Consider the following 14135-nt stretch of genomic DNA (forward strand, 5'->3'; position numbering starts at 1 on the left):
CAAAACATCAAATAACCTAGGTGACTCAGCCTCCCTACAGCTCAGATTTGGTGCCCTGCAACTTCTGCCTTTTCCCAAAACTAATATCACCTTTGAAAGGGAAGATATTTTAGTCTGTTGGTGAGGTTCAGGAAAATATGACAGGGCAGGCTGATGGCAATTGGAACTGTGCAAGGTCCCAAGGTGCCTACTTTGTAGGGGACTGGGGAAACATATACACAAAGTTTCTTGTGTCTTACATCTTCGTCAATAAATGTCTTTATTTTTCGTAGTACATGGATGGATACTTTCTGGACAGATCATGTACCTTTATTGATTGTACAGCGACAGAGGAAAAGAGAGAGGCATCAGTGTGAGAGGGAAACATCATGCCTTCTGTACACACCGAACCAGGAATCAAACATACAACGTAGGTATGTGCCCTGACCAGGAATTAAACCTGTGATCTTTTGGTGTAATGGAGGACACTCCAGCCAACTGAGCCACCCAGCCAGGGTGCAGCAGTTTTTTTGTTTTTTAAAGATGAGGGGACTTTATTGAAGTAAAAACTTTAAGATACAGTAAATGGGCAAAATTACAGATTAAGGTCCAGAAAGACCTATACACTAACAATCATTTCCTCTGAGAGGGAGTGCAGTTTTTGAGGTAAGAGATGGTAAGACTTTGTTTTCAAGTGAGAATGTTTTTGTGGTACCTATGAAATATTAATAAGAACAGGGGATAAAACACTGGGTTAATAATGAGTCTTAGTCTCATTTTTGACATTAGACACTTAAATTCTGTCTCAGGTTCCTTGTCTGGAGTATGAAAATAGTAATATTAACTTCATAAGACTTGCAAGGATAAATTCGTATGTACAGGTTTAGAACTGTGATAAGCACACAAGCATTACATTTATTTCATTATTGTTGCACCTCTACTTCAGTGTGATCCCAACTAGGAACAGTCCAAGGATCCATCCAAGTAACAAGTGGAAACATTCTGCAAGTAGAACAGCAATAAAGTAATAGGAGATAATAACAAACTCCCAGACTCACGGCTGATCAGCCTCAACAGCGATTTTGGTCTCAGTGAACATTTGTGTATGCTGTCCCCTCTTTGGCGACGAGTGCTGTCAATTAGAGGAAGGTGGAAACAGGTAGGGAAAGCGGACTTTTAGCATAGCACTTAGGCAACATGCACCTCTTTTAGAACTTCGGCCTTGTGTGTGCATCTGGCCTTGTGGAAGTCTCATCTTGCTCTGCAGCAGATTCTCATCTTCCAGTTTGGAAAAGATGGCCTGTCTGGTGATGTGAGAATGTAAGACTGGCTTTTACTGTCAAAGCGGCCCCTTATCGCTGCAGTTCGAAACCTCTACTCCGTCCTTCCCCTTGGAGTGTTAGTGGGCTGGCACCACATTCTTCTTTTGGGAGTTGGGGGAACTAGGGCATGTCATCCCCGGTGCCCATCAGGGCCCTGCTGTTCAGTTCCCGGGTGACGACTCCTCTGAAAGGCTGTGAACCTCTTGCCCTTGAGATTCATGCTAATAAAGCATTCATTCACTAAGGTCTTGATGCATCCTTGTGAGCCCTTGTGCTGGGAAGTGAGGACACAAAATTCAGGCATGCTACTAGCCCTCAGAGAGCTCCCAATCCGGTTGAATATATAAACACACCAGAAACAAATTCGGGTATTATTTGGGATGAAGTAAGGTGCCCTGGGAAAGATTTATACACAGAGCCAAGGAGTTCAACACATTAGGAGGCTTCAACAAAGTGGTGGCGGCAGTGTTAGCAGCTCTCAGCTTGTGGTTGTCTTGCCTTCTTTGATGGTGTTCTCCTTGAGAACTTAATTTTTTTTACTTATTTCTACATTTCTAATGTGTAGGCTTAGGTGCCCTTCCTCACCTGTTTGAGAGGGATGCAGACTGGTAGCTTCTTGTGTTCAGTGTAAACAGAATGAATCGGCCTTAGGGAAAGAGGATTCTAGGCAGGAAAAGTTTAGTAGGCAAGGGCACTAAGACTGGAAAGCACATAGCCTGTATCTGGACCTAGGACCAGTTCACCTGTGCTGGAATGTAGGATGTCTATAGGGTAATGTGCAATGGGACTGAGATAAGTTGAGACTTGAATGCTAAGGAGAGCTTCGCAAGCTTGAGATCCTGGCTTATTTCAGTGGCAATAGAAGGTCTTGAAGGCTTTTGAGCTGAGCAATTATACAATTGGATTAGATTTGTAGAAAGTCAAGTAGTCCAGATCTGCTCTGTAGGAAGACGAGGTGGACAAATGGAAGACTTGTACCAGCCTTGTCTAATGTTATGTTCCTAGACAAGGGGTTCTCAACCAGGGGCAATTTTGCACCTCAAAGACCTTTGGCAATGCCTGGAGGCAAATCTGTTGTCACCACTGGGGGATGCTAATGACATGTAGTGGGTGGAGGCCAAGGATGCAGCTAAACACCCAGAATGCACAGGACACACACCCAACCTCCCACCCTCAATAAAGACCTTTCCAGCCTCAAACAATAGTTCCCAAGTTAAGAAATCCTGCCCTAGAAAGGAAAGTAGTGAAATTGGACCAGAGACAGTATCAAAGACCACTCTTAGTATCCTTTGGTATTCTTTATAATGCTTAAGTACTTGATATGCTGTCAATTCATCAGGCCTCATGACCTCAGTCTGTCTCATATATCTTCACCCTCTCATTCATTTCCTAAATATTTATCCTGCCACTTCTCTGTTATTCTGCAACTTTTTGCACATTCTGACATGATGACAAAACTGAAGAGAAGAGTTAAGCTCTGTGTCAACTGTCAACCTGTCTATAGGTGCGTTCTCAATTCTTGAATGGCTTAGCTTCTGGGAGCCGAATCATAAAAGGACACCCCAAGTTTGGGCAGCTGAAACAAAAATAAAGTGTTTCTGAGTAGCTGGCAAGCACAGACTTAGGTTATGAAAGGAGGGAAGCAGAGAGAGTCTGGGCTGCAGGCTTAACTAAGCAACAAAGGAAGTGGAACTCCATGAGAAAAGATGACATGGACTCTGAAAAAGACCAGCAAATGCAAAATCAGGGCTCTAAAATGCAAGGGATATAATCCTTCAACTGCACAAAAACCAAAGCTCTCTGACCCGTATATGGTCATTCTTCAAGAGGAAGACAAGGCCAGGATCAGAAACAACCCATTCTAAGTGTACTTTCCCATCCTTTGACCATCAGAGCCAAGAGTCATACCAGCCTGTTTGGAAACAGGACTGGCCAGGTCAGCTCCCTATCTTCCTGGCCAAGGACCCTGAAGTCCTTCTCATCCCTGGCTGTACCATCTACAGTGGTACCTTCTCCAACCTCTGTGGGCTCCCTGTTCTGCTGACTCAGCTTTCCGGGTTCCACCTCACTTCCCTCTTGGCCAGAGACAGCATCACCTGCCACAGGAGGTGCAGAGGAGCTTGAAAGGGCATCCATTTCCTCATGAAAGAACACGGGTCTGGCACACGACCTCTCCTCGCTTTCCGGTAACCTGACTGTAGGCTTTTGAACTTGGTGTGACACTGCGCTGGGGTCCCCAGCAAACCCTGCTCCTGGATTTATTCCTCCCACAGCCTGTAGCTGTACTGATGGCTCTGGAGTTATGAAACAGCATTACCGAGAGTGGCTCGGAATGTCCTGGTCTCACTGCGCCAGGGCATACCTGCACCACGGGACAAAGAACACAGGGGTCAGATCAGAAAGGACTAGATACCTCAATGCAGGGTTTTAGCGGCCCAACATACAAATTTCTAAAACTATGCCAGACCCGGTTACCATCACGCGGCAGACAACTGAGAAAGATTGTAGCGTATTTACTAAAGCTGCCCTTTTTATTTCTCTCTAGTTATCCTGAATCCCACTCGTTTTCCCCGAGGGCAGTGCTTGCCTGTCGCCACGCTGGTGGGAATCCCTCAGGGGGTGTGCTCACATAAGGGGACTTGGTGAACAGGCAAGTCTTGGAGGGAAGCAAAGATTCTGAGAAGAGAGGGGCTGATCACAGGAGACTTCTGCCTACTCCCACCCACTTCTGTTGCCTGAGTACCACCTGATCTACCCACCTGCGCCTCTTACATCTCCTGTCATCCTTGTAGAAGCAAGAAATGCTTGGGACATCGGTCACTATCCCAAGGTTAGAAGAAGCAGTTAGTGTCTGAAAAGAGCAGTTCAGGCTGACTGATGATACAAGATCCCTCAGCACACATGTCCCTGCACCCAGCTCTGTCCCAGCATCCCTTTCAAGGGGTCCCCATCTCGGCCTGTTGATGAGGGCTCACTTGCCTAGAGCTGGCCCGGCAAGCGCATCCTGATTACATCTGGTCGGGATGCTCGGCGGGGCACACAGCCTCTTTCATCGCCCCTCCTAGTCCACTCTCCTCTGGGCCACCATCATCTCACGCCTGGATTTCACAGTAGCTGCCTCCATGGTCTTGCTGTTTCTACTCTTGACCTCCTACAGTCTGTTCTCAACCCAGCAGGCAACGTGGCTCCTCTCCTTTTTCCTTTACACGTGTATTGAGTACCGATTGTGCTAGTTTCTAAGAAATGCAAAATAGCAGTATGACACGGATCCTGCCGTCAGGGAGGCCAATCTTGTAAAGTCTGTAACATAAAAGAAACTGAAACAAATGTTGAAGTAGGCTTAAGTAGTGTTAAGCCAAAAAAGTTGAAATATTCAAAATTATTTTAAAGCTATTACTCCTCTGCTCAGGATGCTGCAAGGCTACCCTCTTATAACTAAACAGTCAAAGTCCCTTCAAAGTCCTCTAAGTAGGGATTCGTGACCCTAACTTGGTGATTCACAAATGACATATGAAAAACCATTTATTCAAAAATACAGTAAGAATTCAGTTGGATAGTACAGCAGTGTCAAACTGCTACAAAAATCTCTCAACGCTTACTCTCAATTTCAGTTCACATGACTTCCAGTAGCACTGCCCTACGTCATCTGGCTCATGGATCTCATTTATTACTCTCAGCCTCTCTCAGTCTGGTAGATCACGGTGGCCCCCTTGCTCAGGCTCCCCCCAGCCTCAGAGCCTTTGCACTGCCTATTCTCTCTGTTACACTCTGCCCCCAGTGAACAACGTGGCTCATTCCTTCTCCTGCTAGTCTTTGTTAAAACGCCATTTTCTCAATGAGGACTACCCTAACCATCCAAACTGAAAATGAAACCCACCCTCTGCCTCCACACTCTCGATCATTCTTATTCAGCTCCATTACCCTGCAGCTGCAATGGACCCTAATTTCTAGACTAATGGCAACCTTTTGAATTCACACAGTGGCACATCACCCACCTTCCACAGAGAATACAGTACTCATTACCCTGGTCAAATCGCCTTCATTCTTCTATGTTCTATGGACAAAATCTAGATATAACACCTACTCAGACAATTCATTACTTTGGTGACAGTAACATACATGGCTTTGGCCTTCCAATTTCACAACTCAAAACAAAATCCCCTGGATTACCCAGACAACGTAAGAGTTTCGGTACTGTTCTCCCCTATATAGAAAATGGACCTGGCCAGATGAATGGCTTTATATTGGGTATCCACTATAGCTTTTATACTAATGTATCCTGAACAGTGAGGGAACAGGAACCATCTCCAACTTATAACTGGGAGACATGGCCCATTGTGGGGGAGTGGTTTACTTATAGGCAATTGGTACCAGGTCACATATACAGAAAGGTCCTCACTAAAGTGTCTGTAGAGCAGACTGCCCTGCCAGGGCCTCCAGTTTCCAAGACTGTTTGCTCTCCGATTTGTAGGTGTCTGTGTCTTCCACTGTGTCCTGTATCCTACCTCTTTCTGCTTCCATGAGCCTTGATTTGGCCCTTTGGTCTCAGTAGCCCTCTCTGCTCAGCTCCTAGGAGAGCTGGAGGAGTCCTGCAAGGCCAGCAGAGGTTTCATCTCCTGAGAGGCACAGAGCTCTGGGCTACGGCCTCACCTTCCTCAACAGCAACTTGCCCGAAAGCTTCTGAACTACATTTGACACTGCTCCAGAGTCTGGTGGAAATGTTCACAGAGGAGCTCAGCCACTTCCCTATATAGTTGACTGCTCTGCCGGTAACTTGGAGTTTCTTGTAAAACCAAGGCTCACTGAAAACAAACAGGAAAGTCCTGGTTTCATTAGCGGTCAAGGGTGCACCTGCTACTTTTCCATACACCAAGTCTGGCTGTTTTGCATCACTTGTTATTTTTTCTTCCCCCTTTGCTAGTGTCTCATGGGCTTCAAGTCCAGCCCCAGTTGTGGACCTCATAACTTTTCTTCGCTCTGTAGCAGTGAGTATCTCGGGTCTCTGTGTGCTTACTCTGATTCGGCCCAGAGATGGCTTTCAGATCATGAATGGGAAACTGCAAGTAAAGAAACAGGGAGGAGTAATCCAGGCCAAAGCCAGATTCAGAGAATGTCTCCGAACCTCATGGTCAGAGAGACTTCTCTGAAGAGGAGCAGCCTGCATAGGGCAGAACTGATTTGAGGAAGGGAGGTGATCAGTCCTGAGACTGACAAAGGGCTCTTATTGTCTCTTGAACTTCCTGGGCAAAGAAGTAGACTCTCATGGTTGGGTTGTTTTATTAATTTCCTCTGCCACTCATGATATCACAGCTCTGTGTGTGAGCACGTGTTCTTTCATCTTTTACCTGTTCATTGCACAGTCTATGCTTCATTAACTGCTGTCTCCTGCTCTGTTTCTCTTGCTGTCTTTTCTCCCCCCTTGACACTGACCACCTCACACTCTCTGCCCTCACTGCTTTCCTTCTCACCCCCTCCCGTATTCTTGTTCACTGTTTACACATGCTGTCCATCCCTGTCATGAGACATCTAACTCCATTGCTTTTCTTTTCTTTCCGTCTGTGTCCCTGCCCTGTGTCTTCCTTTCTCTCTCTCTCTCTCTCTCTCTCTCTCTCTCTCTCTCTCTCTGTGTGTGTGTGTGTCTGGGTCTTCCTTTCTCTGTCTTCTTTTTCTCTACATCTCTTTCCTACTCTCAGTATTTTCCTGTTTATTTCCTTGTTTCCCTCTATATAACAGACTCCCCACTACCTTTGTCTCCTTCTTTCTTGGATTCTTTCTGACTCTCTCTTTGAACAATGGAACACATCCACACATTCACCTAGGGGGAATGTGGATCCTTACCTAGCAAGATATTTGTCATTCTTCTGCATAACACCCTGTGGAGGGGGCCTTCTGTATAGGTCCAAGTTGTGTCTGCCCTTCCTGACAGAGGGATGCAATTCTGCCCTCACATGTGACTGGCCTCTGTAATAACAGTGGAATCTGCTGTTACTGATAAAATAGCACTACTCTAGCCTGGGGTGGGGCAGAGATAGCAGCATAGTCACCAGGTCAGAGGCAAAGCCAGGCAAGAACAGTCAGGCCTCTGAGGGAAGGATGAGGGTAGGCAAACAGCCATGTGATGACATAAGAGTGGAAAGAATACAAAAACAACCCAGGACAAGCTCGATGAACCACAAAGAAGTATAACATCTCTGGGAAAGAATGAGTTTTAGAGTGAGAGTCAGTACAAGGTGAAATGAGAACTTCAAGAGACAAAAAATGTCAACCACAGCTCACCTGGTTCGGAGCGCAGCACCTGTCTCCTGGTCTTAAATACTCCTCTTTTGGAGATGGTTCCTGGCAGCCTGTGGAGTAACCCAGGCTGGGGAAGAAACATCCACTATTAGAGAGCAGCTTCCACATAACTGAAGTTTCTGAGTGGAATCTCTGGGCCAACAGCATCAGCAGCACCTGGGAATCTGTCACAAATGCATATTCCCAGGCCCTACCTCCGTTCTACTGAATCAGAAAGTCTGGAAGTAATGGCTAGAAATCTGTTTTAACATGCCCCCAGATGAGAATGATGCACCCTTAAGTCTGAGGAAGACTTTCATAGCCAGTCACCTCACTGTGTGTAGAGAAGTTTATTTCACCAGATTGTTCTTCGCATAACTTTTTTTAAAAAGATTTTTTAATTCCAAAGATGTATGTGCATATTATAGAAAGAAAAATATTAAGACAATAATTTGGAGGATGGTGCTGCCCCAGCAGGTATGGCTCAGTTGGTTGGGTGTTTTCCCACAAACCAAAAGGTCACTGGTTCAATTCCCAGTCAGGACACATGCATATGTTGTGGGTTTCTCTCCCTCTCATTCTCCCTCCCTTTCACCTCTCTCTAAAATAAAAAAATAAAATTTAATAATGGTAGGAGGGGAGGGAATGTCTCATAGCCAAATACTAGAGATAACCAGGTACTCCTAAAAATACCATAGTAACTCAAACCTTTTATTTATTTAAGACAAAGATAATATATTCTTTCCCAGATCCCCAGCTTCAAGAATTCTACAAAAGAAATGGTTCATTTTGATGATTAGTAATGGGCCTTCAGAGGACATTTGGAAGTTCCAACACTTAGGATCTGAGCAACCTATGGGAACAGTGAGTGAAGGGAATAGGCTTGGAACCCCATAAGTTCTGCCCCCATGTTTACTTACAAAACCCAGAGCCTCAGAAATCACACACCAGAGAACACAGATTTCACAAGGATTAAAAAGAAATAAATGCTAAGTGGCAAAGAGAGTATATCCTTTAAAAACATAAGCACAAATAAATCTCTTAGATGATTATCCATTTCATCAACAGATGCTTGCCAATTTGAACACCATGAAGATACCATGTTTTCTTCCAGGATTTGAGTTAAATATAGATTAGCTAGCTTTTAAAACTTACTTAGCAACCTGTAATGGCAGCTTTCAATTAAGAAGAAAAAGCAGCAGTGGTCTTTAGGCTATCCAGAAATGTATGGAGCCAGAGTGATTCTTGGAAAGAGATTTATAAATTTTTTTCTTTTTATTATTAAATCATGTTTATTCTATTACAGTTGTTTCAATTCCCCCCCCCTTTGCCCTCCTCCGCCCATTCCATCCACCCCCCTGTCTCACAGTCAATTCCTACTCTGTTGTCCATGTCCATGGGTCATTCATACATGTTCTTTGTTTAGTCCATTCTCCTTCTTTCCACCATTGGCTTCCTTCCCCATCCCCTCTGGTCACTTTCAGTCTGCTCCATGTTTCCGTGCCTGTGGTTTATTTTGTTTGCTAGTTTATCTTGTTGAATAGATTCCATTTATGGGTGAGATCATACAGTATTTGTCTTTCATGGACTGGCTTATTTCACTTAACATAATATTCTCCAGTTCCATCCATATTGTCACAAAAGGTAGGAGTTCCTTCCTTCTTTCTTTCTCCTTTAACTGCATATTTATTTTATTTATTTATTTTTTTAAACATCAAAATCCATTATATTTTATTAAAAAATTTAAATCCATTATAAAATCTCAGCAATTAAAATAGCATGACACCAGCACAGAAATAATCAAGTAGATCAATGAAATATAATGAGCATTCTAGAAACAAATGTATATATCTATCGAACACTGTAATATATAATTAAATTGATATTTCAAATCAATGGGGAAAATAAAGCTTATTCAACAAATAAGGTGCATCGACCACTACTACTTGAAATAAAGCAAATAATAGAGACCTATTTCATACATTATACAAAAAATATTCAGCTGAGTTAAAAATCAATATGTAAAATCTAAGGAGTTTTAGGAGAAAATACAAACTGATATTTTTCTTACCCTGAAGTAAAATATTCAAACCCAGAAGCTATAAAGTAAAATATTGACAATATGACTATATTAAACATTTAAGACTATATAGAAATATACATATAAAAAAGTTAAAGGACATGTAATAGAATAGGAAAGTATTTGCAACACATGTAAAAAAGGGTTAATAGTTTTGTTTTTTTAGGGAAAAAATTCTACAAACATTTAATCAAAAAATGGATAAAGAGTACCAAATAGTTATTTAAAGCTTTTTAAAATAATAGAAATAGGCAAGAAATATACAAAAACAGGTCTAGTTCAACAAATAATAAAGTAACAATTAAAATAATACATCATTGTCACAATCAGATTAATAACTATTGAGAATATTGGTAATACCAAGTACTGGTGACAGTGAAAGAAACTGGGTATTCATAGAATCTTTTTCTTTATCTTCTTAAAGCAGTCCCTTTAACATATTTTGCAATGCTGGTTTTGTGGAGGAGTATTCTTTTAGCCTTCTTTCGTCTGGGAAACTCCCTATTTTGCCTTCCATTTGAATTGAGAGCCTTGCTGGGTAGAGCAGTCTTGGTTGCAGGCCTTTGCTTTTCATGACTTGGAATATTTTTTGCCATTCCCTTCTGGCTTGCAGTGTTTCTGTTGAGAAGTCTGCTGCTGGCCGTATTGGGGCACCCTTATATGTTACAACCTCTTTCTCCCCTGCTGCCTTTAGGATTCTCTGTTTGTCTTTGATATTTGCCATTTTAACGATGAAGTGTCTTGGAGTGGGCCTCATTGGGTTCCTCTTGAATGGGACCCTCTGTACTTCCTGGACTTGTGTGACTTTTTCTCTCCTCCAATTAGGGAAGTTTTCCATCATGACTTTTTCAAACAGGTTCTCTATCCCTTCCTCCTCCTCTTCTCCTTCTGATAACCCTATTATACAGATATTATTACATTTCACATTGTTTTAAACATCACTTCATTCTTTTTGAGCCTTTTTTCATTTTCTTACTCTTTCTGGGAGCTTTTTTCTACCTTATCCTCCAGCTCACTGATTCGATCTTCTCTTTCATCTAGCCTGCCTTAGATTCCTTCTACTGTGTTCTTTAATTCAGAAATTGTATTCTTCATTTCCTCTTGTCTCTTATTGATAGTTTCTATGTCCTTTTTCACGCTGGTATAGTTTGCAGTAAGTTCCTCGTAGTTTCCCTGTAGTTTTTGGTAGTTCTCCCTGAGCTCACTGAGCTCATTGAGTTTCCTGAGAACTGTTGTTTTGAACTCAATACCTGATAATTTACTTGCCTCTATTTCATGTAGTTCTCTTTCTGGGGATTCCTCCTTTCCCTTCGAGTGGGGCGTATATCTTTGTCTTCCCATTATTTGTGAGACTCTTCTCTTTTGCTTCTGATTCATAAGTTGATCTGTCTTGATTTCCTAGCTTTGTGGTGTGAACTCCTATGGTAGGAGACCACTATTTTTTCTTTCTGGATCTGCTTCTGATGATGTCAGATGTTGACCATGTGTGACCTTAGGCAGCGTGTTCGAGACTTCCAGGAATCTGCTGTCAGCAGCTGTCTCCTCCAGCTGTTAATCTAGTCACTCTGCACTCAGCAGGCCGGCTTAGAGACACCACAGGGCAGGGCAGAGTCCCTTCTGGGAGTGGGGTTATTGGGTCCTCTCACGCTGCTGCCACTCAGGGGAGTGGTCTGCCTGAACCAGATGGCTGCTGCCGTGTAGGGGAGGAGTCAGCACCAGGATCCCACTGGCTACTCTCTTCATTCTCTTCCCAAAGCCTCCATCTCCAATCTCTCCTCAAGTGTCTCTTGACCACTCTGTGTCCCCTTTAGCCAAGGATCTACTATCTGTGGCTGCCACTCTGTACTCAGCAGTCAGGCTTTAGCACTACCAGGCCAGGGCCTAGTCCCTCCTGGGGGTGGGGCTATTGTGTCCTCTCAGGCTGCTGCCGCTCAAGGGAGTGGTTTGCCTGAGTAAGATGGCTGTTGCCGTCTGCGGAATGAGTCAGCACCAGGATCCTACCAGCTACTCTCTCAGTTTTCTCCCCAAAGCCTCCTTCCCGAATCCTTCCTCCAGTGTCTCTAGCCCACTCTGCCCCCACCTTTGCCAGAGAGCAGGGTAAGTGGTTGCAAATAAAAATTATGCATTAGCCCTTTAAACAGCTTTTTGCATCTCCAGCTGCCTATCTCTGGCGGAGAGCAACCCTGCCGCTTTTCGCAGCTGGCTATTATCTGTGTACTTTTTGAGCTCTGGTACGGTAGGCTGGCCACATATGGTTTATACCCCACTCTTCTCAGGGGGATCCAACTGGGTGTTTCACTATCCTTCCGGTGCTGCAGCCCATGGGTGCCTCACCCACCTTCTCAAGTCTCTACCACACCCTTTACCAGTCAGGTTGTGATAAAACTGATTCTTCTGTCCGAGGTTATAAGGCTCCTCTTTCTCTCATTCAGTTGTTTGTTCCAGGTGATTCTCCACAGTTTAGTTGTAATTTTGGTCTTGGGAGGAGGTCAGTGTGACTTCCACTCACTCCTCCACCATCTTGAGATTTATATATTTAGAGTCTTGGTCTATCCATGCAGTGGAATATTAGTCAGCCATAAAAATGAGTGAAGTAGTGATATATGCTGGAAACATGCTAAACGAAAGAGTCCAGACACAAAAGGTCATGTGTTATAGGATTCCATTTCTATGAAATGTCCAAAACAGGCAAATCCATAGAGAGACAATGAAAAGAAACTGCTTAATGGGTAAAGCATTTCCTTGTGGGGGAATAAAATGTTTTGGAACCAGACAGAGGTAGTGAATGTAGAACATTTTTAATGTATTAAATGCTACCATATTTTTCACTTGAAAATGGCTAATTTTAGCCCTGGCTTGTGTGGCTTAGTGGATTGAGCCCCCCCCTCCCCCAAAAATGCCATCTTTGGGGGGGGTGTGGGGGGTTTTTTTTTTTTTTTTCCCCCCCTTCCCCCCCCCCCCCCCCCCCCCCCCCCCCCCCAAAAAAAAAAAAAAAAACCCCCCGGGTTTAAAAAAAAAAAAAAAAACCCCCCCTCCCTCCCCCCCCCCCCCCCCAAAAAAAAAAAAAAAAAAAAAAAAAAAAAAAAAAAAAAAAAAAAACAAAACGAAAAGTCAAAAAAGGTAAAAAAAAAAAAAAAAAAAAAAAAAAAAAAAAAAAAAAAAAAAAAAAAAAACACCCCCACAAAATATTTTAATATTTTTAAAAAAAAACATTTAAAAATTAAAAAAAAAACAAAAAAAAACCTTGAAAAAACAAAAAAAAAGAAAAAAAAAAAAGAAAAAAAAAAAACTAAAAAAATTTAAAAAAAAAAAAAAAAAAAATCAAGCTTAGACCTACATTTCCTACAGATGATTGCTCCTGCCCCACCTCAGGTAGGGCGAAGGCTTCTTCTTACCTCCAGACTGTTCCTACGGTTGTTGGTGCAAGCTCCATGATCCCTTCAAAGTCTGTTCCTCTGGATGACAGGGGCTGTCTCCTTGAGAGCACTTTCAAATCCTTCCCAGGATCCAGCACCTGAGAACAGGCCCTATCATCTGTCATTACATATTCCTGCCTAAGCTGGACATTACAGCCCCTAAGAGTAGCACTAGAAAAAAAACATGACCCATCGGGAAGCAGAAGAGAAATATTCTCAGGGCCTTTCTAAAATAAAAAATGAATAGAATTTGGTCTCAATCACTTTAACCAATCATTAATATGAAAGCACCTAGTATAGAACCTGACATATCAGAAGTGCTAAAAGTGGCATACATTTGTTGGAAGTGAGAATGTCTGCTTCCACTTTAGAAAGCTCCAGTGATCTCAGCACTACTACCATTTCCTCTTCCCACAAATTCATACATGACCAAGAGCAATCCATTCCACTTTAAAAAGATCCCTTTCATGGCTCCTCATTCTATCTCAGTACGCTCCAGACTGTCTGAAGCACTATCATCACAGCTTAAATGTCTGCCTTGCATCTTCTCTGCTCCCAGACACTCTCCAGGGGTGTCCAAGCTTTTGGCATCTCTGGGCCCACTGGAAGAAGAAGAGTTGTCTTGGGCCACACATTAAATACATTGTGACACGTAATCACAAAAAAAATCTCATGTTTTAAGTAAATTTACGATTTTGTGTTGGGCCACATTCATAGCCATCCTGGGTCTCATGCAGTCCGTGAGCCATGAGTTGGACACCCTTGCAAGTCTAATCCATTTTCTCTCTGCAAAGAATACAATAGATCTTTTAAAAATGTAACATCATATCCATCCCTGTTAATACTTTCCAGTGGCTTCCCACTGCACACAGAATAAAATCCAAATTCCTCTACACAGCCTGAAAGGCCTTGCATGGCATGGCCCCTGCTTTCCTCTCTCACTTTCTCTTCCATAATTTTTCTCCTAGATCCTGAAGCTCTAGCCACACACCTTCCCTTCTTTATCAAACATCAAAGTCCTCCCCCACCTGAGGCTCTTGGAGTGTGCTGCAGTGCTCTCTTCTC

The 14135-nt window shown here is 43.1% G+C and overlaps 1 protein-coding gene across 1 annotated transcript in view; it reads left to right on the forward strand.

Annotated features, from left to right (window-relative positions):
* ZNF174 (zinc finger protein 174) overlaps positions 1 to 14135 on the forward strand; it is a 35243-nt gene that overhangs the window by 10948 nt on the left and 10160 nt on the right. Inside the window, 1 exon segment of the mRNA XM_054589138.1 lies at positions 6223 to 6364. Within this exon segment, the coding sequence (XP_054445113.1) occupies positions 6223 to 6364 (142 nt within the window).

Source organism: Pteronotus mesoamericanus, unplaced genomic scaffold, assembly GCF_021234165.1.
Source record: "Pteronotus mesoamericanus isolate MK-2021 breed Mesoamerican mustached bat unplaced genomic scaffold, CSHL_Meso_final scaffold_167, whole genome shotgun sequence".
Classification (NCBI taxonomy): domain Eukaryota; kingdom Metazoa; phylum Chordata; class Mammalia; order Chiroptera; family Mormoopidae; genus Pteronotus; species Pteronotus mesoamericanus.